Genomic DNA, 25,977 nt, shown 5'->3' with positions numbered 1-25,977 from the left:
TCTTCTCGTCCTTCCCTCTCTTCCTTCCCTCTCCTAGATCACTCATTTTGGCTTGTCAACACTATTTTTGGCAAATGTTCTGATTGCTCATCCATCTCTGTTGGCGTCCTGGCCCCCCCAGCACCGCCTCCTTCGCCTGCTTCCTCCCTCCTCCGACTCCATGCATAATTCACGTTGCCAACGTGTGTCCTCTCCAATTCAAGGAGCCCTTTTTAATTCCAGCCATCCATCCTGCACCACCTCATGCCTGTCCCCCCCCCCTGTTCTACTCTAACAGATATATCAAACTGTAGTCTTTGAACACTGGCGACCTCTCTCTCTCTCTTTGCCTTTTTCATCTCTCTCTCCCCTTACCCCTGCTCTGAGTGGAACTGTCTTGAAGCCCTGTGCCGATCAAACCAGGTTTTTCTGAAGAGGTTCTTATTCAATACTTGCAATCGCATCATTCCAATGGCAGGAAAATGAATTACCTCATTATCACCCAGTGCTCCGATTTTAAACCTGTATATATATATCAACAAATAATTTTGTTCCATGGATCTGTCAAGGTCTCCATCAGCACTGTGGGCACCAATGTCATTATGATGATACAATGCGAAACAGAGTCTGTTTCTCTCTTTATCCACGGGCAGGATGCTATTATCATGTCAGCCATATCTTCTCCTGGGGAATCCAGACAGATTTACACGCGCCCCACCGTCAAAAGGGCTTTTTGATGCCTTTCTCTATCTATCTCTCTCATCCTCTCTCTCTCTCTCATCCTCTCTCTCTCTCATCCTCTCTCTCCCTCATCCTCTGTCTCTCTGTCTCTTTCATTTCACCAGGCTTTCAGAGGAAGACGGAGGGGTTCCATGATCAGTTTTTCAGTGGGAATTAAAATGTCTGGTCCTGCAGCTGTCAGCCATGCAAATTGCATTGTCCTCAGAGTCTCTCTGTGAAAACAGCCAGCAGCCTCGTTTTGTTTCATGCTTTTTTCTTCCGCTTTTATGGTGTTTTTATCAGCAAAAGTTGGCTCCCTCGTTAAATCTTTCATACCATAATTGCTTTTTTGTGTCTGTTTTTTGCCCTAGGTTTACCGTCATTCCTACATGGCTTCCTATAGCATCTACAACATTCACACCAGGTGGGTTTGTCTTGTTTGCCATCAGCCAGGTAGATAAGGAGGTAGGTAGATAAGGAGGTAGGTAGATAAGGAGGTAGGTAGATAAGGAGGTAGGTAGATAAGGAGGTAGGTAGATAAGGAGGTAGGTAGATAAGGAGGTAGGTAGATAAGGAGGTAGGTAGATAAGGAGGTAGGTAGATAAGGAGGTAGGTAGATAAGGAGGTAGGTAGATAAGGAGGTAGGTAGATAAGGAGGTAGGTAGATAAGGAGGTAGGTAGATAAGGAGGTAGGTAGATAAGGAGGTAGGTAGGCACTAGAGAACGTCGTGGGTTCACACAAGAAAATCCCCTTTTTGACCACCACCTGAAAAACACAGTCAGCACACAAAAGAGCATCAAATCAATTCCAGTTGCATGCCTTCTGTGAGGTTCATTGATTCAGAGTGAATATGCTGGCCCCCGGAGGAACGACACGCGCCCTCCCATGCTCTAGAGGGCAGTGTGGTGAGATGTCTCTGTCGTTTCCCAGGGAGGTGTGGGAGCTGGACCCTCCAGAGGTGCTTAACTCCGTCCTGCAGTACGCTGCCTGGGGCGTCCAGGGCCAGCAGCTGGTGAGTCCATACAGCATTACTCACTCCTGTCACCATCGCCACGACGACAAGCGCTATAACTGGTCACACGCACTGATGACCTGCAAACTGTTTTCGCTTGCAAGCTGGGAAGGGGGATTCAACTGACTTGAGTTGCATAAAAAACATGCATGTTGTAGTTGCATAAAAAACATGCTTATGTGAAAAAGTTACTTCCCTCCAGTGCAAAAAAAAAGTAGTGAGAAAATAGCAGTGAGTAAAGAAATCACTTTTTATATTGGTTGCTTTGGGCCCTTATGTACAAATGATAAAAAAAATAACCTCTAAATTGCTCAATAACAATTATCAAAGATTTTAGAAGGCTTGTTACATTTCCACACTACTCTTTTCTCCTGTTTTTAGTCCTTGGGACAATTCTTATCATCTTCCTCTTGTAATTGCTTTGTTAGATTTAATTGTTCTACAATTTAATCCCCACAAGGAGTCCGCTCTGAACTTTTAATTGGAATGTGTTTTGATTATGTTGCAGTTGAAAGCAAACCATGCTTTCCATTAAATCCACAACAATAGCATTTTCATATCTCTTACAATGGCAGAATTTGTAGTTTTCATACTCCCTGTTGTAGGCTATTGTCTTTAAGTCCAGCCCCTCTTTTTATATCTGACAATAAAAAAAACATTGTAGGAGAGAGTCTGATATGGAATTGATATATTAAAAGACCCAATCCATTGTCAGTTGGCTGTTGGTATCGGTTAGCTGGGTTGATTAAGAAATAGGCTACTCCAAACGTTTTGTGTATTATGTGTAGCCTATTCATGAACAAACTTCGTATCATAGCCTACTCATGGAAAGCGGGTTCTAAACACAAGTTACACACATTATGCAGCCGTATATGCCTACTGTGTGACAAAAAAATAGGTTTGTACCAGGGTAGGCCCACACCTAACCTACGAAGAAACTAAAGTGAGTGATATGCTACTTAAAACACGACCCTGGTTCTGCTTCAGTCTTGCTGTAGCTAGAGAACCGGTGGCGCTTAACGCGTTCAAGAGCCAGTCATCCCCGACGGGAAGTCTGTCATGCTACCAGCTGACTGACAGGGCTAGAAGTGGAACGGAAGTCCCTACCGCCTTCGCACTGCACCGGAGTACCACTCATATTCAAAAGGAATAACGTTAATTAAATGATCGTTGCATTCACTCGGACCTTTTTCATTTGTTTAGACAGATGGGGTAACCTTATTGACAGCAAACAAGCTAAAGTATATTAGCGTCCTCTTGTCTAAATTTGGAACATTCAGCACGGTTAATGTGGGCATTAAATCAAGCTCACCTCCATTAGAAAGCCATTATAGTGACGAGGGGCGAGGTAGACGGATGCGTTGGCTTTCCAGATTGAGAGTGGTACAATCGCAGGCATCATTAGCCACGAGTGCGTCTGATGAAACGAATATGCTGCTTGTTTTATCTCAGATCAGGTTCACTCGGTATACCTACGACCCTCTGTGTTTACCGAGCGCTACTCGCTATAGATAATTCCGGTCGAACAGTGTGTCAAGGTTGTCTGCCTTGACACACTGTGACTTGTTCTCTCACTACCGTGTAAAAGTTTGTGTTGTCCTGCCACACCGCCCCCAATACCTTGAATATACTTTCATGGGATTTAGCATTTGTAAAGAGGAGATGGACTATTTTCAGCTGCCTCTATTATTATTCGACCTGTTGGCATATATTGGCATTTCTGTCAATGTTGTTTAAAAAGCCAGCCGTAATGCATTTTACTGTAAAACTGGTGTTATTTAAGACTGCTCCCTATCTTTCCCCACCAGCAAAGAGTAGGCCTACTTTGCAGGTTCCGTTGAATACATTTATATGCAAATGATTGTACTGTATTCACAAATCAAATAAATGGAAGCAGTCATATGACTAACATCTAAATAACAGAGTTTTAAGTAAGGTTGGCCGCCCATTTGAAAAATTGATTGAATATTGATTCTGGGAAATAAACATGTACCATCGGAATCTGGAGAAACGATGTTCAGATCCCTTGCACTAGTTATTGTTGCACTGTAGATGTAAAGATGTGATCTGGCGTGTCTGGTAAATACAGGCCGTTGGACTTCGCACTTCTGATCCTTGATTTTCTTCTGTATTTTCTATAGGATCTATAGAAATATAGGATAACTCGCTTCTGATAATAGGGTCTGCAAAATGAATACATTATACATGTAATTTGTTTGTGTAACTGTGGTAGACTGGCCGAGTTAACAAGATCTGAAATCTGGATGTATATTTTTTATCTTGAATTTATATTTTCTTCTCAGAACCTAAATAGTGCAAAATGTACCCGAGTGACTCACGAGGTTCTCTGGATAAACATTTGTAAAGGATAACAACCGTTTTTGAGCCATTCAGTTACAGGACAAACTGTACCACGAAGAGCCAAGGACGACATCAAGCATTACTGAGTGTGTTTCTACCCCCAGATCTACGTGTTTGAAAACAACATCTACTACCAAACAGACGTCAAGAGTAACTCCTTACGGCTGACCTCCTCGGGGAAGGGCGGCGTGATCTTCAACGGGGTCGCTGACTGGCTGTACGAGGGTGGGTCATTTTCGTAGGACATCATATCAGCCATTAAACACCTTGTGGTGTTCATCGCATTACATATTATGAATGTTCTTATTATTTTTACATTTTGATTTTGACCAATAAATCATCTCCAGTTCTTATGCGGTTATCAAATGTTTATCTATCCTACGTGTAACTGGCACTGATTATTTTTTTATCTATAATATGTAATATAAGTTTTTGTGATTGAGAAGGCAGAGCAAGTTTGAAGCTACACTTGCTCATGTTCCTTTTGCGCGAGTGAAACAGTTAAATCTCCCGTTGTTTTTAAATGTTCCAATTTCCATACTGCGACACAGGTAGTACATTACTAAAATAATGAATTCACAAAAACAAGTTTATCCCAAATAATGATTAAATAGGAATGTCATCCGAGTGACAGATTTGGATAGAGAAAAGCTCATTACATTTCAGATAACAGCCCACTACACACTCAAAAATGAGAGTCCAATAATGAGATTATAAATGGTTTCTTAAAATAACCACAATAAGTGGAAACTGTATTATGTTGTTTTTATACATTCATGTGTTTCGTTTCCAATCTGGATGCTTAGATGTCTGATAATGCTAATTAATGCAACTTTACATTTGTTCTGTCTCTGTCTAGTGTGCCTGTCATCCTCGTTATTTATCTTCCTCGCATACTCACTCCCTCTCTCTTTCGTACAGTATTTTGAAGCCTGACGTGCACTTCTTGTCTTGATACCCCCAAATTAAGTCAAAACGTTTTTTTTGCCTGTAACAGACAAAAACAGTTGAGCACACTCGAAAATAATGAAGGAGCAGTCACAATAGTTCAGTGGTCTATTTACGGAAAGAAACTGCATAGAGTACATGTGCTCCAATTCATATCTTGTACTGTACAGGCCGTTCACCAGATAAGAGGTTGAGTTTCTTGCCGAGGGCCCGTCCAGAACACTCCCACTTGAAGCCTAACGGTTCTGCCTGTGGCCCTCTCTCCTCAGAGGAGGTTCTCCAGACACATGTGGCTCATTGGTGGTCTCCTGATGGAGAGAGGCTGGCTTTCCTGGTCCTCAATGACACGCTGGTACCCAACATGGCCCTGCCTCGCTTCACGGGCACCATCTACCCCAAGGGGAGGCAGTACCCCTACCCTAAGGTAAGCCAATATAAGAGACTGGACTAGAATAAACCTTCTGAATCAAGATTCCGAGACAGTCCTGAAGTACGTACGGCAATCTTTTGGGTAATTCTCTGCTTTTTTGGTACATTTTCCGCACAGTACCTGAGAGATTTGGACCTTTTGCCGTGAATTGTCCAGTCCTGTACGGCTCCCCCTGGTCATGATTGCTAGACTGGCCCCAGCCTTACTCACCAGCAAATCTACAACCACTCTATAAATTCTGTGTCTAATCGCCAGATTACCGTGAACATCACTGGTACCGCTCCAAACCCCCAGAGGTCCACCGCCGCCCTCTCTCAGGGTGGAAGTCATTAAAACAGACATGACTTGAGATGGGCCTGAGAAACCAGGCAAGACCGTAGCTCCCCACCAGCTGTCCTCCTCCCAACACCAACCACCACTCACCATGCTCAATTACGCTAATTACCAAACAGCGGCTACATGAGTAATCTGTTGTGCTGTTGTACGTATGCCCGCCCCAACAGCATTGTGGCTCAGTGTGTGGCCGTGTGTGTGTGCTGTCCAAGGTTAAACTGGACACAGCGCTGCACACTGAGGGTGTGGACAGCTACAGCATGTGGACAGCTACAGCATGTGGACAGCTACAGCATGTGGACAGGCAGGTTTTACTGCTCGTGTTTAGACCATCCTAACTCAGACCCGTTACGTCTCAGTGAATAATAAACAGATGCTCGAATGGGTATCTGATGGACGTAAAAGCCACGGGGTCATTCATAAATGATTCTACGATACACGATCACGGACACCGTCCGCAAGTAGAGATAAGCCGGTGTTTATGTTTGTTTGAATCCGCTCTAACACACGGGCTGCGCACACAGGCTGGGTCTCCCAACCCCACTGTGAAGCTGCTGGTGGTGAACCTGTACGGGCCCACACACACACAGGAGCTCACCCCCCCGGACGGCCTGAAACTGAGGTGAGACGCAGAGCTGCCCACCCGCCTGGCGGTGGGACGCCTGCTAACAGCTTGATACATAAACACACACAGACAAACCATGACAGGTAACCATGATTGTTCAATTTATGACTCATCTCACAACATAGTTTCATCATGATCCCAGCAGGGGAAAGTGTCAAAGCCGTCTCAAAGCGTGGTAGTCTACACATTCGGGAGAATCATCCTCACATTGGACGCAACCGAGCAACTGTTTTTTGGAGATGTGCATAAAAGTACTTATACAGTAGCTGCTCCATGATCTGCACCACGACCCAGGAGGGGAAATGCTGTCTGATTATGCGGTTTCTCGTTGACAGGGAACACTATGTGACCATGGTTACCTGGATCAGCAAAACCAAGACAGCAGTCAGGTGGCTGAACCGCGCCCAGAACATCTCCATCCTGACTGTGTGTGACACGACCACCGGAGCCTGCGTCAAGGTGAGCATGTCACGGTCCTGCTGCCTCGTCCACAAGCAGCCTCACAGCTGCCCTCACCTGCCCAACCACAACAGCCTCACAGCTGCCCTCACCTGCCCAACCACAACAGCCTCACAGCTGCCCTCACCTGCCCAACCACAACAGCCTCACAGCTGCCCTCACCTGCCCAACCACAACAGAAGAGAGTCAGTGTGACATTAGACATGGGATCATTTTGAATACGCTGCTTTCACAGTTGGAAGAAAAGCATTGGTGTTGCTTTTGTGATGGTTTTCATCCCTCTTAGCTAAGGTGTCAAAGCTTTGCTTCTATTCTCGGCAGAAGAGCGTCTGCTAAATGACTAAATGTAAATGTATTCAGCTGCCTCTCATTTCAGTATTTTTTGGTGGTATTGTCAGATGGTTTAAATGGAAGCCTTGATTTATTTTCTGTGTGTGCAGAATGGAAAAGCTGTTCTCAAATAAGACCATTGTTTTTCTTTCTGTTTTATAAAAACACCAATGCCGAATCCATTATAATCGTTTCGCTGTATATGTTTTAATACTGATCTCGATACTGCTGTGCGGTGTATGCGGTGTGTGCCATTGGTGAGGCTCACCGTGTGATCATGCCACGCTCCAAGCTGTGTCTGTGGCTGGGCAGGGAAGGACAGACCTCTCCCTCGTGGAGACAGTGTGGGGATATTTGGGACAGCGTCCAGCTGCACTGTTCCAGGGTCAGCTACCACAGACGACTAGAGCACAAACAAACACGGTTGGCAGCCAAGAAGCCGCCAGGCTTGGGCTTCAACTCAGTATGTCTGCCAAGCCTTTGGTCTTTTTACTGTGATGAGTTTTAAATGAGAGAAAAAGGACTGTGAATGGCTCTCATAATGACAATTCTGAAGTACGGGAGCGAGGAGTTTGGAGTACTTGTGGTGCGTTTGTTTTGGCGCAGAAGTACATTTTGTCTGAGCGATAACATCCGTTTAGTTCTGGCTCCGGTTTAAGCGAATCGAGTCGGGAAATGTTCATTCGTAACATTTCAAATGTTCTTTTTCAGAGGCATGAAGAAACCTCAGAGCTCTGGCTTTCAAAGCAGGTAAAGCATCTTTAGGCTTGTCCCTTTCTTTCTGCCCTCAAGTGATTCACAGTCACACACTGTAAGTTTGACTCCGCTGCCTGAATCTCAATGTACTTCCACAATTGCCTGCTTTGGTCATTTCTATTCATATTTTCAGGTGCTGTAATCTCACAGGAGCTGATGGTATTGTGTTTGGTTCCTTTAGAACCAGGAACCAGTGTTTTCCAAAGACGGCAACAGATTCTTCATGACGGTTCCTGTCAAGCAAGGAGGCCGTGGGGAGTTCCATCATATTGCCATGTTCACCACGCAGGTACAGTGTGGCTCATTATTGGTGCAAGGCAAAAGAGGGGGGTTCTGATAGAAAGGTCCGTACAGGATGGAAACAACCCTGGTGACGGGCTCATCCAGGTTAGAGGTGATATCTCCATTGTTACGGTTAATTTAGGGGACATTCAGTTGCCATGGCTACAGGGGAAAGTGCGGTAGACCTTTATTTCCATAGGGACATACAGTACCAGTCAAAAGTTTGGACACATTTTCCGAATGGGAAAATGTTTAAAAAATGTTGACTGGTACTGTAGATAGATGGTGATTTTAATTATAATTTCCAAATGGTTAACTTTCTGTAAAAAAAAAAAAATCTCGTCCAGTTCAGAGCAGATCAAAATGAAGTTCGCCATCTGACATCAGGAAACTGGGAGGTGACGAAGATCCTGGCTTACGATGAGACCAACGAAAATATGTGAGTATCGCTTCTGAAACACTGATACGGTTCTGCAACCAGTTTCAAATCAAATGTACGCACTACAAGAAGAACAATTTTTCAGTGCATATTCATGAATTTCAATTGGCAAATCATACTCTTTGTTTAAGTTGGAGCTTGGGTTGGGTTCAGACATTAAAACCAGAATGCCTGTTGAGTTTGAGTCTCTCAGACTCTGGTCTGGACAAACATGTGGGTCCTGAGACTGTTACTGAAGCTCCTGTTGTTCTCATCAGATACTTCCTCAGCACAGAGGGATCACCACGGAGACGACAGCTGTTCAGGTGACAGATTTGATAAGCTTCTTCCTGTTTGCCCTTCAAGACAGCTACCTAGGTTATAACCTAGTATGTTGATAATCCACTATTCCTGTGTCCTCCGGGAGTCAGATGGCTGAGTGGTGAGGGAGTCGGGCTAGTAATCTGAAGGTTGCCAGTTCGATTCCCAGCTGTGCCAAATTACGTTGTGTCCTTGGGCAAGGCACTTCACCCTACTTGCCTCGGGGGAATGTCCCTGTACTTACTGTAAGTCGCTCTGGATAAGAGCGTCTGCTAAATGACTAAATGTAAATGTCCTGTAGATGAAAAAGCCCAACACTGTATAACGTAACAACAATAATTTGTATAGAAATAAACGGTAATACTGTACATCAACTGTAAATCTAGATGACTTTCAAGCTACATTATCAGAAAATAAAATTATTGCGATATCTGAAATGGTAATCTGAAACCAGTACTTCCGATGTACTCGTATTCTCAGCGAAACTTTGGAATATTAAAAAGAAATTGAAAAGTTAAACCTCAGCAGTGCTATTGTTCGTTTGACAAAAAGCTGCTGAGTAGGACTGGAGAGCAGCTCCCCCTCAGATCCCAGGATTTCTGCTGAGGACACTGAAAGGCTGACTGGTCTCTCCTGTCTCCTCTCTCTCGTCTCCTCTCTCCTGTCTCCTCTCTCTCTTGTCTCCTCTCTCTCGTCTCCTCTCTCTTGTCTCCTCTCTCTCGTCTCCTCTCTCTTGTCTCCTCTCTCTCGTCTCCTCTCTCTCGTCTCCTCTCTCTCGTCTCCTCTCTCTCGTCTCCTCTCTCTCGTCTCCTCTCTCTCGTCTCCTCTCTCTCTCTCGTCTCCTGTCTCCTCTGTCTCGTCTCCTCTCTCTCGTCTCCTCTCTCCTGTCTCCTCTCTCTTGTCTCCTCTTTCTCGTGTCCTCTCTCTCGTCTCCTCTCTCCTGTCTCCTCTCTCTCTCTTGTCTCCTCTCTCCTGTCTCCTCTCTCTTGTCTCCTCTCTCCTGTCTCCTCTCTCTTGTCTCCTCTCTCTCGTCTCCTCTCTCTCTCTTGTCTCCTCTCTCCTGTCTCCTCTCTCTCTCTTGTCTCCTCTCTCCTGTCTCCTCTCTCTTGTCTCCTCTTTCCTGTCTCCTCTCTCTTGTCTCCTCTCTCTCGTCTCCTCTCTCTTGTCTCCTCTCTCTTGTCTCCTCTCTCCTGTCTCCTCTCTCTTGTCTCCTCTCTCTCGTCTCCTCTCTCTTGTCTCCTCTCTCCTGTCTCCTCTCTCTTGTCTCCTCTCTCTCGTCTCCTCTCTCTCGTCTCCTCTCTCTTGTCTCCTCTCTCCTGTCTCCTCTCTCTTGTCTCCTCTCTCTCGTCTCCTCTCTCTTGTCTCCTCTCTCCTGTCTCCTCTCTCTTGTCTCCTCTCTCTCGTCTCCTCTCTCTTGTCTCCTCTCTCTCGTCTCCTCTCTCTTGTCTCCTCTCTCCTGTCTCCTCTCTCTTGTCTCCTCTCTCTTGTCTCCTCTCTCTTGTCTCCTCTCTCTTGTCTCCTCTCTCTCGTCTCCTCTCTCTTGTCTCCTCTCTCTCGTCTCCTCTCTCTTGTCTCCTCTCTCTTGTCTCCTCTCTCTCGTCTCCTCTCTCTTGTCTCCTCTCTCTCGTCTCCTCTCTCTTGTCTCCTCTCTCTTGTCTCCTCTCTCTCGTCTCTTCTCCCTCTCCTCCCCAGCGTGAAGACGGTGGGTCTGTTCCCCAGACGCTGCCTGACGTGTGAGCTAAATAAGGCTCACTGTCTGTTCTTCGCTGCTGAGACCAGCCCCAGTAATCAGCACGTCCTTCTGCACTGTAAAGGTACGGCGGTGAAGCTGGGACACAGTTTTTCTCTACTTCAGTCTTGATCCGGTCAGAAAAACCAAATGTCACGAAAGACAGTGTTATTTATTAGTATGATCAGAATTGATACCATCATTTCTGTTTCATACAGTAAAAAAAAAAAATACATTTATAATTCTTGCTTATCATGTCAAACTACTGAACTCTACCCTACCCCCCCATACTACATACACAAGTCAGCCCTGCACGAGTGTCTGTTTTGTGAGCGTGGTACGGAAGGATCGTAAGCTTAGCGCTGGCTACGTTAGCATGCTGTCCCTGTCCTCAGCAGACCCTGACCCACCGACTGGTCTCTAGGTCAGACCCTGTTGCTAGGTTACACAAGTGGCAGCTATCTGCTTTCTTACATCACTCTCCCAGTCGCAAGTAAACATCCCAACATTTGGCATTTTGTTTTCTGGGGCATGTGTTAATTAAATCTTGGATTGCTGTCATTAAACCCCCCCCCCCCCCAAAAAAAAAGAAGAAAACTAATTCCATGAACTTCATGCATTTCGTAGAATGAAATAAGAAAGCTATGATGTAAATGTCTAAATCTTAAAATAAACTTCAAAACCAAACGTCAACTGACACCCAGATTTGATGGATGGGTGATTAAATTAAAGCTGAGATGATGTTGTCCCAGTTTAGTCAACCATTTTGTTTCATTGCCCCCTCAGGCCACAGTCATCTGACTGATGTCAGGGGTCTTGCATGCAGTAATCCATTATCACCCAGCTCTCATAGTGCTGCACTCTCATCAGTTCCCAACAGCTAGCAGGAATTTCAAACAATTAGTGCTCCTATTTTGTTTAATTGTTTCAGATGATGTTATTAGTTCATGCATAGCTTATTAAAAATAAGACATAGTGTCCTCTGTTGTTTATTGTTTCAATTAGTTTTAACCAGATGTGTGTTTACTGTGGGTCTCCATTTGTGTTTGACCCTTAACATTAATGGATACAATGCGCTCCCCTGTTAATGGGTTGTTAATGGATAATGAAAACAATTCCAGTGGTCCACCATCTCGAGAAGGCAGAGATATTAGTAGACTTACATGCTTGCGACAAGTGCTCTCCTCATCAAACATAGTACAGCTAATTAATTTCCTACTTTCTACACATCTGATACTGTTACTATTGTCAAGAAACAGACAGGGACTGAAGCTGTCTCCTGTTGAACAAGCCTTCTCTGCGGCGGAGAGGCGTCTGAGAGTTTTATCTGCATTAGTGTGAATCGTAGCATGTTATCTTGCTAATGACTGAAAGGGCTATGGATGGAGTTATGAAACGAGCTTTAGGAGTGTGACAGGAACCAAGCTTCCACATGTTGGATCAGGGCCGGATTTCACGTGTTTACATTCTCTGCTAACCGTGGGATTGTTTTTATTACTATCACCTAGGCACCCTTTATTCAGACTGGAGGCCTCAGTGACTGAGCTGCCGGTAGATGTTGGGGGGGTTGTTTGTCGAGTGTCGGGCTGTCAAACGGAGACCGTCAGGTCTTATTAACCTCCAATTGGTTGTCTCCGAGCAGGAGCTGAATAGAATTGACTTAATTTGACAGGGCCAGGTTAGTAGATGCAGTCTAAATGACCTTTAACCGCTGACTGTAATAGGTAAAGAAGGGGAACTTTGACATCGGTAATGCATGGGGAGGGTGTGCCTTGCAGTGCTACATCCTAATGCACGGTGCCATGGTGGGACTCTGAAGCCATTAACTTGATGTATTGCTGCTCGGCTGTAAAGCCTCTGAACCTTCAGTCTGAGGCGATGGTGCGAAACCCTTATTTGTGAATTCACTCATGAGTCTGAAGCCATTCAGAAGATTACAGGATGATGTTTGATGAGCTTGAAAATATCATTCAGTTCTTATTTTCTTTCAGGTCCCGGAGCCCCGACTGTGCTCTTGCACAGCCTCAACAACGCCAGTAAGAATGCACTTTAATCCCTCTACACTAGTGGGTATGTCATGAACTGCTTAAAAGGAATAGCAAGTTATCTCAGAACACAGGCATTCTGCCAGACCCAACCAGGGTTAAAGGAAAACCAACCACTGGGCATCAACGTCAAAAATGGATAAAAATGTTAGGCTCTGCTAGGCTGTCTGCTTTCATCTTTCCTTGTTAAGTATTTGAAGTCTCGACGTGAACCTCAACCTCCCCCTTTGCATTAGTTATTTTTATTTTTATTTGTGCTCTTCGTGTCTGGATCTATCAGTGGTTTGTCCAGAGAGTCAACAGCTGTGCTGGAGAAAAGACAAGCAATTTGCCCAAGGTTATTTGGTTAGGTCTACCATCCACAGCTGGGAGCTCGAGGACACTGGTGGTTTCATAATGAGACACCTATTGATTTGGGGTTTTCTATTAAAAATGCTGGATGAATTCCATTCCATTTAGTTTCCTCTCAGATGGCTGAAACGGAGGACTCATCAGGGATTCATTGTTTAGCGCATTTGGAGAAAATAGCAGGGAGGCTTTTTCAAACCAGCACTGACAAGCAGCTGCTGCTAGGGGGGGGGGGTTCCTGTAAGAAAGAGAACCTTTCTGTGCAACTGTGAGTCTTTTGTTCTAAGTAACTGATTGAGGATTGATTGACAGAAAAACTGGTCAGAGGCCTTGGTCTCTCAGTTGACTCACGTCACAGACGTGGTAATACTGGAACTTTCTGGAGATGGTGAAGTGTTGCTTTAAGATGCTGCTCCACCGCTGAGTTGATATTCAGTTCTGGAAAAATACTGTTGCATAAATGTATTAAAATTAGAAGTTTAATATGTTAAGTTTTGTCTGGGGCCTGAGCTTGGGTTATATTTCATTCATCAAGGATAAAATAATGTTTGCGGTGTGTAGTGTGTGAGTTACAGACTTTGGACTTCCATTCATAATCAAATATTTCTTCCCACAGATTACTACGTCCTTGAGAACAATTCTTTGCTCAAGGCTGCCTTGAAGCACAAACGGATTCATCAAACTGAATTTACAGTAGTTCAGATGGAACATTTTGGTGAGATGGACCATGTTGACAAATGTCTCTGTCTGTTTGCCTAGTCTAGGTAAACATTGTTCAAAACATCTTTTCTGTGTCCCCAGACTTGCCTCTGAAGATCTCTTACCCACCGGACTTCTCCGATTCTCGTCACTACGGCCTGCTCTTGATAGTGTATGAAACCCTTTCTGGTGTCTTGTCTTCATAGTGAACTCATCTCTAGCCTGCATCTTCTATGTACTCACAGCATATTATGGTAGGAATGAGATGGCGTTCCAAGTTCTTCTTCTGAGCGTGTGTGGTTGTGTGCTCTGCCAGTGACGGCTCCCCCGGTGGCCAGGCAGTGAGTGAGCGCTACCAGCTGGACTGGGACTCGGTGCTGGTCAGCTCTGACAGTGTGATCGTGGCTCGCCTGGACGGCCGGGGCAGCGGCTTCCTGGGCCAGAGGATCCTGCATGAGGTCCACCAGCGCCTGGGGACTGTGGAGGTTCAGGACCAGATCGCAGCTGTCGAGTATGTAGCCCGGAGGAGAAACACGTTCTGATCTCCCCCCTGACCTGTACAACATCCAGGAACTCTTTGAAGCACCTAACTTCATTTTTACATTTGTATACTGTACCCGATTTCTTGAAATTACTTATTTTTACGCAAAAACTCAAACACTTTCTCATCTCTTCAGTGTTGTAATGGCATGACTCATGCTGCTTATTTAAAATAAATGGTTGTTTTCAAAGAGAATGCATTCACAGTTAAGTTTTTCCTCAGAGTTATGTGTTGTAATTCCACGTTTTTCATTTCAGATACATGATGAAGTTCCCTTATATTGATCGGACACGGATAGCAGTTTTTGGAAGGGTAAGATTGCCCAAACCTTAAAAGTTCACAGAGCTATTTTCTTAACTGCTGAAAGACACAATACTTTGCTATTATAGACATACAAGTTGTTGTTTATTATTGTATCATTTCATTTTTTTACTTTGCAATCTTCATCCTCTGGAATATAAAAAGAAGCACATTGATGTATTTAGTGGTATTGTAAGTAATGTCAATCTTTTTTGTTTCACAGGGTTATGGAGGCTATATTACACTAATGATGCTTAAAGCAACAGACAAGCTTTTTAAATGTGCAGTTGCTGTGTCACCAGTCACCGACTGGAAACTCTACGGTGAGTTCCACTTAGTCTGAGAGATCTGTTGTCATCTAAAAACTGATGTGCCACAGTAATCAAACAGTTGTTGATAGTTTCTGTAGATTCATAACATGTTAGCCCTTTTAATGTTATCAAAGACTGTGTAGAATGTTCATGTGCATAGATAAGAACACAGTATTGGGGATTATTTATTTTTGAATGATGTTCTATTGCTTTCAAAAATGCAAAATGTAATGTTACAATGTACTTAAGGGAGTCTTAAGTTCTACCCAAACACAGAGGTTATGAAGTTATTAATATGATTAATATTGTAGCCTGGGGAGGGGTATCAGAAACTGTGTTATTTACTCTCTTTGATATCATGAGGCACCAGTTCCTTTCCTACTCTGTGAAAGCATTCAGCTTGGATTCAGCATGACAGAAACCACACTGAACATCCTATCCGCTCAAGTGCCACTTAGCTGCATCTGAAGCACCGTCTTCCACCAGTCGTTTTAGAAATGTACCTGTTCCCATTGTCTGCAGCCTCAGCGTTCTCCGAGCGCTACCTCGGCATGCCGGTACGGGACGACAGCAGATATCAGGTGCGTTTGTTTACCTCCTCCCCACGCTTGTTTGCCGTCGATCTCGTTCAGCTCTTTGAAAGCGTATCTCTGTAACATCCCCGATACGCCAGCGGTTAAGCCCTCCGCAGTTATAGAATGTCACCGCCATCAAAGTCACCGGTTCAGACTCTTGTTTTCACCCCTTCCCGTTTAAAAATAAAAATGCTTTCCACTGCCGAGACTTTGACTCTCATCTCCGTGGTAACGGTTTAAGGTGATGTCTGCCATCCTCAGACTTTCCCCTCGCAGGAGATATGCGGCTATGTCAAGCTAGCGGCCCCGCCACAAGAAGCATCTCGAGAAAAACAGAACGATACTTTACAGTCAAACACCGAAAACATCCTGTGGACTAGACTAGTGCAACGTTTGCAGAGATACCACTTTAGTTCTGCGTGGATAGAATGTTCTGTGAAATGTACTGATGACATGAGAGAAACATCGACTGAAACTAATCCAGTACTTGATCATGTGTACTTGATCATATCTGTGACTCTCTGTAACTCCAACCCCTGCCTGTGTTGTTCTCCAGTTCTCCAGTGTTCTGCAGAACGTGCAGTCTCTTAGAGAACAGACCCTAATGCTGGTCCACGGCACTGCAGATGGTAAGGAAAAGAGAACATAAAATCCTTCAGTTGATCGAAGGTAAACCAAGGTCTTGTGTCAGGTGTTGACCTTGTTTTCATGAGCGATAAATGAAGGGGGAGAGGAAAAGAGACACAATTCCAAAAAACGAAGATGCTGCCAAGTTTAAGTAGGCCAATTTGACTTTTTTTGACAATTGCAGAGGTTTTTACTGGAATATTCCAAACAGGGCTCAAGTTAAAGCATTGTTGTCCCCCCACCTGTCATGTTTCCTGTCATCCTACGATTCTGTTTCACAGTTCAAGCAGAAATCTGCTGACACATTTAATTTCCCTTTCAGCCAACGTTCACTTCCAGCATACTGCAGAGCTCATCAAGAACCTTGTGAAAGTTGGAGCAAACTACTCGATGCAGGTATGAAGAGACACCGTAGACACAAACCACAGTGATCTCTGCACTGAATCAGGCATACCCACACTATGAGGACTGTAAATGCACGTTGTGTTATGTTCTGTTGTTGACACATTGAATAATCTACATACAGGATGTTGTGTATGGTAATCACAGTATAACAGTAGGTACTGTTTATAACAGGTCAGGCACATGTACTAGGTTAGATACAGTATATACTATGTATTACTGGTGAAAAGTGTAATTTCTATCCTAGATTTTGAAAATTTTTCACCGCTTTTGAATGAAGTATCTGCTTCAGTAAACGAATCGCACGTTGAATGCAAGTTGTTCCTTCCAAACCCGGTGTGATTCAAGCTGTGTTTGTGTTTCTGCTTCCCAGATGTACCCAGACGAGGGCCACTTCCTGTCCCAGAGGAGTCGACAGCACCTGTCCGCCACGCTCACTAGCTTCTACAGGGTCTGTCTCCAGGAGGAGTTCCTGCCCGAGGAGGAGGAGGAGGAGGAGGAGGAGGAGTAGCAGAGCAAGAGCAGGACTCTCCACACTGGAAACCCTGGGAGACTTCTAGGGTTTTGCCGCCTGGACCAAGTATTGATACAGAGACAGTGAGAACAGCTGATATTGATGCTTTGTGACGTGTGTGTGTGTGTGTGTGTGTGTGTGTGTGTGTGTGTGTGTGTGTGCGTGTGTGAAAGTTGGCGGAAGAGCGGTTTGTTTGAGTTTGAGACTTTGACGTTTGCCTGTGTGTTTGGGAGTACCTGCGTGTGTGTATGTGCATGTGTGCATGCATGTATGTGCGTGACTTCATTTGTATGTGTGTGTGTTTGTGTGTGTGGGTGTGCACTCACGTGTTGGACAGCTGACGTACACCTTGCCGGGACTGTGGTTGGAACTCTTGCATCTAAAAAATGCATCTTGAACTTTGAGGTGATCCCTCTCTCGGCGAAGCACACAGGCCTGCTGCTTCCACAGCGAGGTTGTTAGGCTTTCACCTCCACCTAGGACTGCATGGTCCGCCTCTCCCTCTCAGCTTCACGCCTGTTACCACGTTAGTCTCCTGTCGTGCCAGGCACCAGGAAGAGAGACACACACAGATGTACCCTTACTGACCTCACCCCTCTTTCTGTCCACCTCACCCCCTCTTGTCGTGGCACAAGGAAATTGCTCCTCTCTTCCTCTTCAGAACACGTAGGCCGCGCCATGACTGTGACATCCACGAAAAAGTGCAATTCCCGTCCAATCCTGTCTAATCATCGCTTTCAAAAAAATATCCGTCCTCGATCATGTTTTATCATACAGGGGTCTTACGTAGACATGTGCAATGCCTTATGAAGTTCCACAGAAGAGTACACCATCAGCAGCTATTAGCAGCATCACGCTAACCTGTGTCAACTCAGGCCTTTGAGGCACAAGACATCGTAGTGTCTCTAAGACGGTTTAGGTCTGTTGTAATGTCAGGTCATACATAAGTTATAAGTCCTGTATGTAGGAAGTGGTCACAAAGACCAAAATATCTCTTAACGTAGGGCTTGAGTAAGGTGTTTTGCATGTCTACAGGGGAATCCTAAAGTGTTGACGCATTTTGTACATTACAATACAGCAGAGTGTGTACATACATATATTTTTGAGATATGTCAGATCTCATGGATAGTTTAGTCTAAGGGGAAGGATGGATTTGACCTGGATGTCTTGTAAGTCTCAGTTTCCCTTTTTGTTTTGCGGTGGTGTTTCTTCTTAGGATGGATTTTGTAATGCTTGCTCCAGTTAATTTAGTTGTTTTTAAAGAGGCGGGGGAGGGGGTTGGGTTTGGGTTATTGTGATTGTCCTCTAGTGATGATTATGAATAAATAAAAAAAACATGGAGAAAATGTAATACATTATATTGATGTGTACAGGGGCATTGACATTACACTCAACCACAAACTCTTGCTTCCGGTATCGACCGCTGCAGTCATTTGTCAAAAGAGGTTAATGGTTCAATCATCTTGGCAGAAATTCAATTATAGTTCATTGGTCCTTTCACCCTGGAACCTCATGACAAACGGGGGTTCGTTTTGCATGGCAATACTGTGATGAGAGAGAGAGAGAGAGAGAGAGAGAGAGAGAGAGAGAGAGAGAGAGAGAGAGAGATAGAGAGAGAGAGAAGGGGGGGAGAGAGAGAGGGGAGGGGGGGGGGGAATGTAAAGGGAGAGAAGAGAACATCTTGATATGTAGATCCATATTGGCAAAACAGATGTGGACACCTCATCAAAAGCCAGAATCTTTCAGATCTTGAGCAAGGACTGCTCATCCAGCTGGGTCTTTATATCGCAAATTAGCAAATATGACATATGGCACAAAAACTGTATTTTACTGTGAAGATTGGGAAAGAACACCGTAAACATCTGCTATTAATATCCAGATACTTTTATCTAGGAAGTTTTATCTATAAGACATGTTCAATCAAAGCTTCTGTAAGTTTCTCAGTTATAAAACAAAAAAGAGGCAAGAAGATGAGCTTGTAATAATGTTTAATATGCATGTACAAAGTATACAAATGTAGTTTACCATGGGCACCCAATATTGTACACTAATTTGTCTATATCTGTCTATAGCTCTAACACAAATAATGGTATGTAGCAAATTCATCTTATTTGAATGAGGATTTACTCAAACTATAGTTTTGGACATTCATATTCGGGATTCTCTTGTACTATCCTGTCAAAACAGATTTGACAGGATTTCACATTATGCAAAACCAATTTATAGCCGCAAAACTTTAAAGGTGACATGACATGAAAACTTCACTTTAGGAGGTTATTTAACATTAATATGAGTTCCCCTAGCCCACCTTTGGTCCCCCAGTGGCTAGAATTTTCGATAGGTGTAAACCAAGCCCTGGGTGTTCTTCTCCACCTTTGAGAAAATGAAAGCTCAATTGCTCTGTTTGAAAATCTCCTCTTTGTGACGTCACAAGGAGGAAGGTTACCTCCCCTCTCTCTGCTTTGCCCGCCCAGAGAATCTGGCCCGACCATAAGAAACTGAGCTACGACCGTGCAAGTGTTTTTTATCCTCGAGAGACATCATGGCTTGCAAATGAACGAAGCATTACATTTGCTCAGTTTGGATGTACAAAGGAAAACAAAAATCTTTTTACAGTTCCTTCATCAGAGCCTCTGAAGACCCAGTGTCTTAATTTGATTTTCTCTGGAAATGCGCCTACACAACTTCTGTTGTAGGCATCAAGTATGTGTGTGAATACATGCTGTAACGTGAGTATTGTACACTTCTTTGTTATTTGGATAACCGTTCTGCTGTTGGTGTTATGGCGTGCGCGATATCTGCCTTTCCCCTCATTGAAATGACTGAGTGTGTACCTCTGCAAACCAGAGTTATCAGATGAGAATGGGCAAATTCGAGGCATCTTACAGCAACGGGGCTACAGCCATTGCTATACATCCATTGTAAACATTAGCGCATGGTGCAGCCCCTCCGCTCCTCATTAGCATTTAAAGCTACAGACACCAAAACAGCGCGTTCTGAGGAAAGCTCCTTGTGGGACTGCTAGTAGTGGCTGTAATTCTGCACCAAGGCTGAATTTCGGGAAAGAGACTTCTGATACAGTATTAGGGGACCACTAAGGCCTATATAAAAACATCCAAAAACAGCATGTCATGTCACCTTTAACTATAAAAAAAAAGAAAGTGAAGTCTGGATTCAGTGTGAAAAAACCTCTCACTTTTTCAGCTTGTCCATGTTGATTGTTACCGTGATCTGTACAGATTCAACCTGAGAATGCCAATATAGGTTTTTATCAAATCATGCACATCTTGTTGAACATAGTGTATCTGTTGTGCTCTTTGAATATGAAGTCGTAAATAACAATAAGAATAGTAAATATAATTCTGTTATCAACTAATTCAAATCTGAAAGAAATCCTCACTCACTTATTGCTGAATGTTTCTTAAGGACTTTATTACTAAATGCATCTTGATTACTGAATGTTGAGGTGAAAACATTGACAGAAACATTTGAAATGAAGTAAAGGCACCTGTAGAGATTGAACATGAAAGGAAGGTGTACTATAAGTGCAGTGGAACAGAGTAGATAGAAATCTTTAAATATTCACAGTAAATTACAGAAGGCCTAAAACGACTGTACTCTTTAAATGGAAAAATAAACACATTGTCTCTTTTGCCCCATGACCACACTGTCATGTAGACAGTTAGGTTTTAAACAATGATATTGAGTTCACTGGGTTCACAAGGAAATCATTCACCTCAACATGGCAACCATCAACCAATCCACCAACATCCATCCACACCACATTACTCTACTTTTCTGACACAAATTAATCTCCAACCACCAAATATTCTTAAATGCCAGGAACGCACAAACTAAAGATGAATACTCATAGAGAGAAAATTAAAAAAATAAAAACATCTTTAATTTCTATTGGCCCATTCCTGTGATTGGCAGTCAGTCACAGTGTGGTCTCGCGGTTCGGACCCTCTCACAGGCTAACCCCGCCCCCCCTCCCAGACTAACCCCGCCCCCCGCCCAGACTAACCCCGCCCCCCTCCCAGACTAAACCCGCCCCCCTCCCAGGCTAACCCCGCCCTTATACCAAGCTAACCCCGCCCCCCTCAGGAGGTCGTCAGGCGACAAGAAAGAGAAACAACCTTCAGAGCTGCTGTTCTCTCTGTTTAACAGCTTTGAGGAGAATTTGGGCTAGTCTTCCTCCTTTGATGTGAGAGCCACAGGAACCTCTTCCTGGAAGCACTGCCTGAAGAAGCTGAGCAGCGAACTGAACAGGTAGTGTCTGCTCCTGGTGGAGGAGAGGTGGTGCCCTTCATCTGGAAAGATCTAGGCAGCCAAGAAGAGAAGTTTGGATCAGATGTTTTCCAAATCAAGTGTGTCACGGTTGGTGGTGAAAGTGTAATTGCTAAGACAGTTGAAAGCTTTTGCAGCTGAAATTATTAGCCGTGTTAAAGTCCGACCACTGTATTTATTGCAACAAACTATCATTATTCCATGCAGCTTCTGTGTGTCTAGTTTGAATCGTTTGTCACTACAAACGCTTATCAGCAGGCAATAAAAGGGTGACAAAAAAATATTATAAAATAAAAAAAGTATTTATGTCCTCAGGGCAGGTTTAGCATCCCACAGTAGGAAACCATTTGTACTTTGTCAAATCTGAAATAATAAATGATTTAAGGCAGAGGGGGGAGGTCAGTTTGAATTATGAAAGTATTACAAAGCCCCCCTTTTGTCAGGAAAATGTAATGAAACTGGCAAAAGGAGGCGCCGCTGAAGCAGTCACCTGCAGAGTGTAGTTAACGTTTGATACCGACAGCAGCTTCACCAGCTCGGCAGAGTGCTGGAAGTGAACAGTGGCTGAAAGAGATAATGGTAATTGAATCATCAGCTCCTGGCAAGACGCATTTTTTATCCCAAAAGACTTGCGTTGGAGGAGATTTAGCTGAATTTATTCGATAAAGACAGGACATGAATTGAGCCGTCCAGCAAGACAAACTTCAGTGACCCACAGCACGAGAGAATATGGGGAAAATATATAAGACACTCTAAATTCGAGTTTAACGTGTTTTATTAAACTACTATAATTTGTTGAGCTAAAGACACATTCCTTTATGTCAAACTGAAAATGGAAGAATAAATGGTCTGTTTGGTACATTGTCACGGTAACACTACAAGCACGATCAGAATGTAATCTCAGTACAGTAGCCTGTACTCACCATCTGCTGTGCCGTGAATAATAAGAAACTTCAGATGACTCGTTCCAGTGACGTTAGAAATCAGACTGGAGATCTGTTTGCAGAAGGTGAAAAGTCTGTATTAAAAGGGCAATTCAGACTATTTCTATTTACAAAGACAAGGAAATGGTGGACTTCTAAATCTTCCTTTCACACAATGTATTTGTACAGAGTATCATTCTTTCAGCTCTCTTGACTGAAACTGTGGCATTTGCAGCGTATTTCTGTTTAGACTGCTAATGAAAGGATGAAAAGAAACCGTTTTCAAAGAGACTTCTCTGTCCACCTCTCAACATTCTTCAAAAATACCTTGAAAGTCTTTCTTACTTGGTATTTGGCTTCCTCTTTAGCTGGGAATCCAAAGTAGCGCTCAGTGAAGGCTGAACCTTCAGGGAGGAACACAAACCAAAACGATGAATGTCTCACATGCCAGGAACCAAATATGATACATCTGTTTAAAAAAAACTAACCGACAATAAAGGAGATTTTAAAATATTTTACAGAAAACTGAACAAAACTGTTTTTGGAAGATACATAGCACTTATTTTGAGAAAAAGTATATAGGCAGCTTTCAAGTTTCAAGTATCTCTGTTAATAAAAGGTATTATTAATTTGTTCAATTTAAAACTCAATATTCGAAACAACAGTAAGAACCAACGTTCACAGGACAAGCTAACATCTTATCAGCACAGTAGTTTAATGATAGTTAAGTACAGTTTGACGATAGTAAAGTATAACATAAATTGTACATTTGCGCAACATCTTTCATGAATGGTACAGTTGTCGACAACATGACAGCACACCAGCGTATTGGAAATGTCCTGACATTTGAGGACCGGGCCTTATCTGAGCCGTCCACACGCCTCCTCTGTACTGGAGAGGACTTGAAGTGAAAGGTGAAGGAGTGCTGACTCCAGAGTCCCTCTCCATCTTGTCCGAGGTCTTACCGTAGAGCCTCCAGTCGGTGACAGGAGCGACGGAGACCCCACACCTGAACATGGAGCTGTGAGAGAGCAGCAGCACGGTGCTGAGGAAGCCCCCATACGCCTGGAGGAGGAGGAGGAGGAGGAGGGAGGAGAAGGAGGAGGAGGGGGGAGGAGGAGGGGGTGGAGGAGAAGGAGGGGGGAGGAGGAGGAGGAGGGGAGGAGGAGGAGGGGGTGGGTGGAGGAGGGGGTGGAGGAGGGGAAGGAGGACATTTTAATGTTGGATAAACGAAGGATTTAGCAGAAGAAAGTAGGCTTCTCACCTTTCCGTAAACTCCGACTTTGTCACCATCAACATAGGGCAGCTTTGCCAGGTATCTGTATCAAGAGGAATGGATGTTTGGTTGTGAAAACTAAATGGATTTCCACAAAGGAATGTCAATATGTTTACAAACATTAGGGAAGGTGCTTCAAAGAGTTCCTGGATGTTGTACAGGTCAGGGGGGAGATCAGAACGTGTTTCTCCTCCGGGCTACATACTCGACAGCTGCGATCTGGTCCTGAACCTCCACAGTCCCCAGGCGCTGGTGGACCTCATGCAGGATCCTCTGGCCCAGGAAGCCGCTGCCCCGGCCGTCCAGGCGAGCCACGATCACACTGTCAGAGCTGACCAGCACCGAGTCCCAGTCCAGCTGGTAGCGCTCACTCACTGCCTGGCCACCGGGGGAGCTGTCACTGGCAGAGCACACAACCACACACGCTCAGAAGAAGAACTTCTAACTAACAAGGACGCTTCTCTGTAAGAAAGTTCTTGTATGCTTTGAGGAATCTGCTGTCAGGGTAAACAAACGAACAACTAACTAAAGATTTTAGTTATCTGTTTAAAAAAAAAGAAGTTATTTTTTGAATAGCAAGCTGACTCCCAGCTTGCTATTCCCATTTTACAAAAGCTTCCATTGCCTCTGTGAGACCTTAGAGGAACGTCACTGACTAGAGAGTTAGGGTTAGAGAGATGGATTAGAGAGCTAGGGTTAGAGAGATGGATTAGAGAGTCAGGGTTAGAGAGATGGATTAGAGAGTGGTACTTACAGGATGAGCAGAAGAGGATACCGAGCTGTCTCGTCAAAACCCGCCGGCAGGGTTAGCTCCAGAGGAAGGGCTGATGAAAGGGGAAACAGATCAATCAGCAGCAGTTTTAGGCCCATTTACCAACACTGTTTGTGGCACATTAAAACAGTTTGAACAATTGATTCATGAGTATACATTTTCTTTCCTAAGTACATAGAAAAACACAACGTTTTTTTATCAAATATCATGTCAATAAACAATTAAATGCTTCAATAAATTGATTTGTGAGTTTATTAGGCTACCGCACTTTAGATGACAAAACAAACCATTGACACTGAACAGACACTGCTACATGTGCCTGTACTGTTACTTAATGATTTCTTAATCAACCGAAAAAGTGACAAGATAAGAGACATAGATCAAGAATTGACTATAATTAAAGGTTTCTGTGGGAATATATTTCCTTGGAAGAAACTATAAATAAAATATGTACATTCTCTTTGAAAGCCTTTAATGAAATATATAACATTGTATATAATTACACAGATTACGACAGGACTGTAACCCATATGGTGCTACTGATTGAATCAGTAGATTGGCGTGAGTCTCACTCCTAAACTCATCTCCAATCACCTCACAGATCTGTGCATCTGTTCATTCATTGTATTTATCCCCAAATCTGTTTATTATGTGTAGACACAGGCGTTGTGACATTCAGGTCCTCCCGCAGTAGGAAAGTGGTTTGGGGTCTGATCCACAGCATGTCTGCATGGGAGAAACCTCAGGTCATGTGTGGCCCTGTCTGTCTAGAGGTGGAGGCAGCACGTGCATGCTGAGCAGGAGCGATATGGAGGAGGAAGATGATACCTGCATTAACAAGGACGGCAATGGTGGTGCTGCTGGGGGTTAGAGAGGATGAGAGAGAGCAACAGATGGGGGGGAGGATGGGAGGGAGGGGAGGGAAGAGAGGAGGGGAGGGGAGGGGGAAGAGACGGTTGTTTTGTGCACAAGACCGTTGGATTATTATCCTGTACCAAAGTGGTTGACCTGCACAATCCTGATCTCCCTCCTTGGTATGTTTCGAAACACCAAGGCATCTCTTAAGGCTTGGTTCACCTCCAAACTGGCATGTTCTATTCCAAAAAATTAGAAAGATTCGTTGTTAAAAGGCAACAAATTGATGTAACATGAATAAATAACTAAATAACACAGTGGGTAAAAAAACATCTGTATGTGTAAACATCTGTCTATTTTATTTGCTGGAATGTGTGAATGAAAGTTATATCCATCTCCACTAGAACAGTGTGACTATCAATTTAGGTTCTGAGTTGATCAGTTTGAGACCACCAGCTGATTGGAGAGAGAGTTTAACAAACACCCCAACATAAAAATGATCGGTTCAGACACAGAGGTAGCAGCCAAGTCTCTCTGAGGCCTGAAGGTCAGAGGTCGCTGTTTAGTGAATAAAGAAAAACTAACATACAGCCAATAGATGTTCCTTATTAAAAGCAGGCGGAGACAGACAAAACTACAGAACACAGTATGTGAATGATTAACAGCATACAGCAAATACACAATAACGGATCTACTGGTTGTGAACAACACAAGCACAAAGAAATCCCAGATTCCTCTCTCATGTCAGACTGTAAACACCAATACAATATCGAAACACACTCCAGTGATGGTAGC

General features: G+C 43.9%; 2 protein-coding genes across 4 annotated transcripts in view; one reads left to right on the top strand and one right to left on the bottom strand.

Moving 5' to 3' along the window:
* Window positions 1-18,425, top strand: part of LOC134017083 (inactive dipeptidyl peptidase 10-like) — a 117,639-nt gene extending 99,214 nt beyond the window's left edge. For all 3 annotated transcript variants that reach the window (XM_062456387.1, XM_062456385.1, XM_062456386.1), the window contains 21 exons: window positions 1,071-1,123; window positions 1,631-1,712; window positions 4,178-4,298; window positions 5,291-5,445; window positions 6,309-6,406; window positions 6,745-6,868; window positions 7,910-7,948; window positions 8,136-8,243; window positions 8,584-8,675; window positions 8,933-8,980; window positions 10,668-10,789; window positions 12,696-12,740; window positions 13,714-13,812; window positions 13,899-13,968; window positions 14,113-14,307; window positions 14,595-14,649; window positions 14,861-14,960; window positions 15,471-15,529; window positions 16,080-16,152; window positions 16,473-16,546; window positions 16,926-18,425. In XM_062456387.1, the coding sequence (XP_062312371.1) occupies window positions 1,071-1,123; window positions 1,631-1,712; window positions 4,178-4,298; window positions 5,291-5,445; window positions 6,309-6,406; window positions 6,745-6,868; window positions 7,910-7,948; window positions 8,136-8,243; window positions 8,584-8,675; window positions 8,933-8,980; window positions 10,668-10,789; window positions 12,696-12,740; window positions 13,714-13,812; window positions 13,899-13,968; window positions 14,113-14,307; window positions 14,595-14,649; window positions 14,861-14,960; window positions 15,471-15,529; window positions 16,080-16,152; window positions 16,473-16,546; window positions 16,926-17,063 (1,950 nt within the window). In that variant the 3' untranslated portion in view covers window positions 17,064-18,425. The remainder of the gene's footprint in view (window positions 1-1,070; window positions 1,124-1,630; window positions 1,713-4,177; window positions 4,299-5,290; window positions 5,446-6,308; window positions 6,407-6,744; window positions 6,869-7,909; window positions 7,949-8,135; window positions 8,244-8,583; window positions 8,676-8,932; window positions 8,981-10,667; window positions 10,790-12,695; window positions 12,741-13,713; window positions 13,813-13,898; window positions 13,969-14,112; window positions 14,308-14,594; window positions 14,650-14,860; window positions 14,961-15,470; window positions 15,530-16,079; window positions 16,153-16,472; window positions 16,547-16,925) is intronic.
* Window positions 18,426-21,170: 2,745 nt separating this feature from the next.
* LOC134016109 (inactive dipeptidyl peptidase 10-like) overlaps window positions 21,171-25,977 on the bottom strand; it is a 65,175-nt gene continuing 60,368 nt past the window's right edge. Inside the window, exons 18-26 of the mRNA XM_062455518.1 lie at window positions 25,323-25,421; window positions 24,310-24,379; window positions 23,761-23,955; window positions 23,544-23,598; window positions 23,245-23,344; window positions 22,625-22,683; window positions 22,280-22,352; window positions 21,847-21,920; window positions 21,171-21,389 (exon numbers count right to left, since the gene is read on the bottom strand). Of these exons, the coding sequence (XP_062311502.1) occupies window positions 21,255-21,389; window positions 21,847-21,920; window positions 22,280-22,352; window positions 22,625-22,683; window positions 23,245-23,344; window positions 23,544-23,598; window positions 23,761-23,955; window positions 24,310-24,379; window positions 25,323-25,421 (860 nt within the window). The 3' untranslated portion in view covers window positions 21,171-21,254. The remainder of the gene's footprint in view (window positions 21,390-21,846; window positions 21,921-22,279; window positions 22,353-22,624; window positions 22,684-23,244; window positions 23,345-23,543; window positions 23,599-23,760; window positions 23,956-24,309; window positions 24,380-25,322; window positions 25,422-25,977) is intronic.

The sequence above is a fragment of the Osmerus eperlanus genome, chromosome 3 (genome assembly GCF_963692335.1).
Source record: "Osmerus eperlanus chromosome 3, fOsmEpe2.1, whole genome shotgun sequence".
Taxonomy (NCBI): Eukaryota; Metazoa; Chordata; class Actinopteri; order Osmeriformes; family Osmeridae; genus Osmerus; species Osmerus eperlanus.
This window is presented reverse-complemented; position numbering and strand designations above follow the sequence as displayed.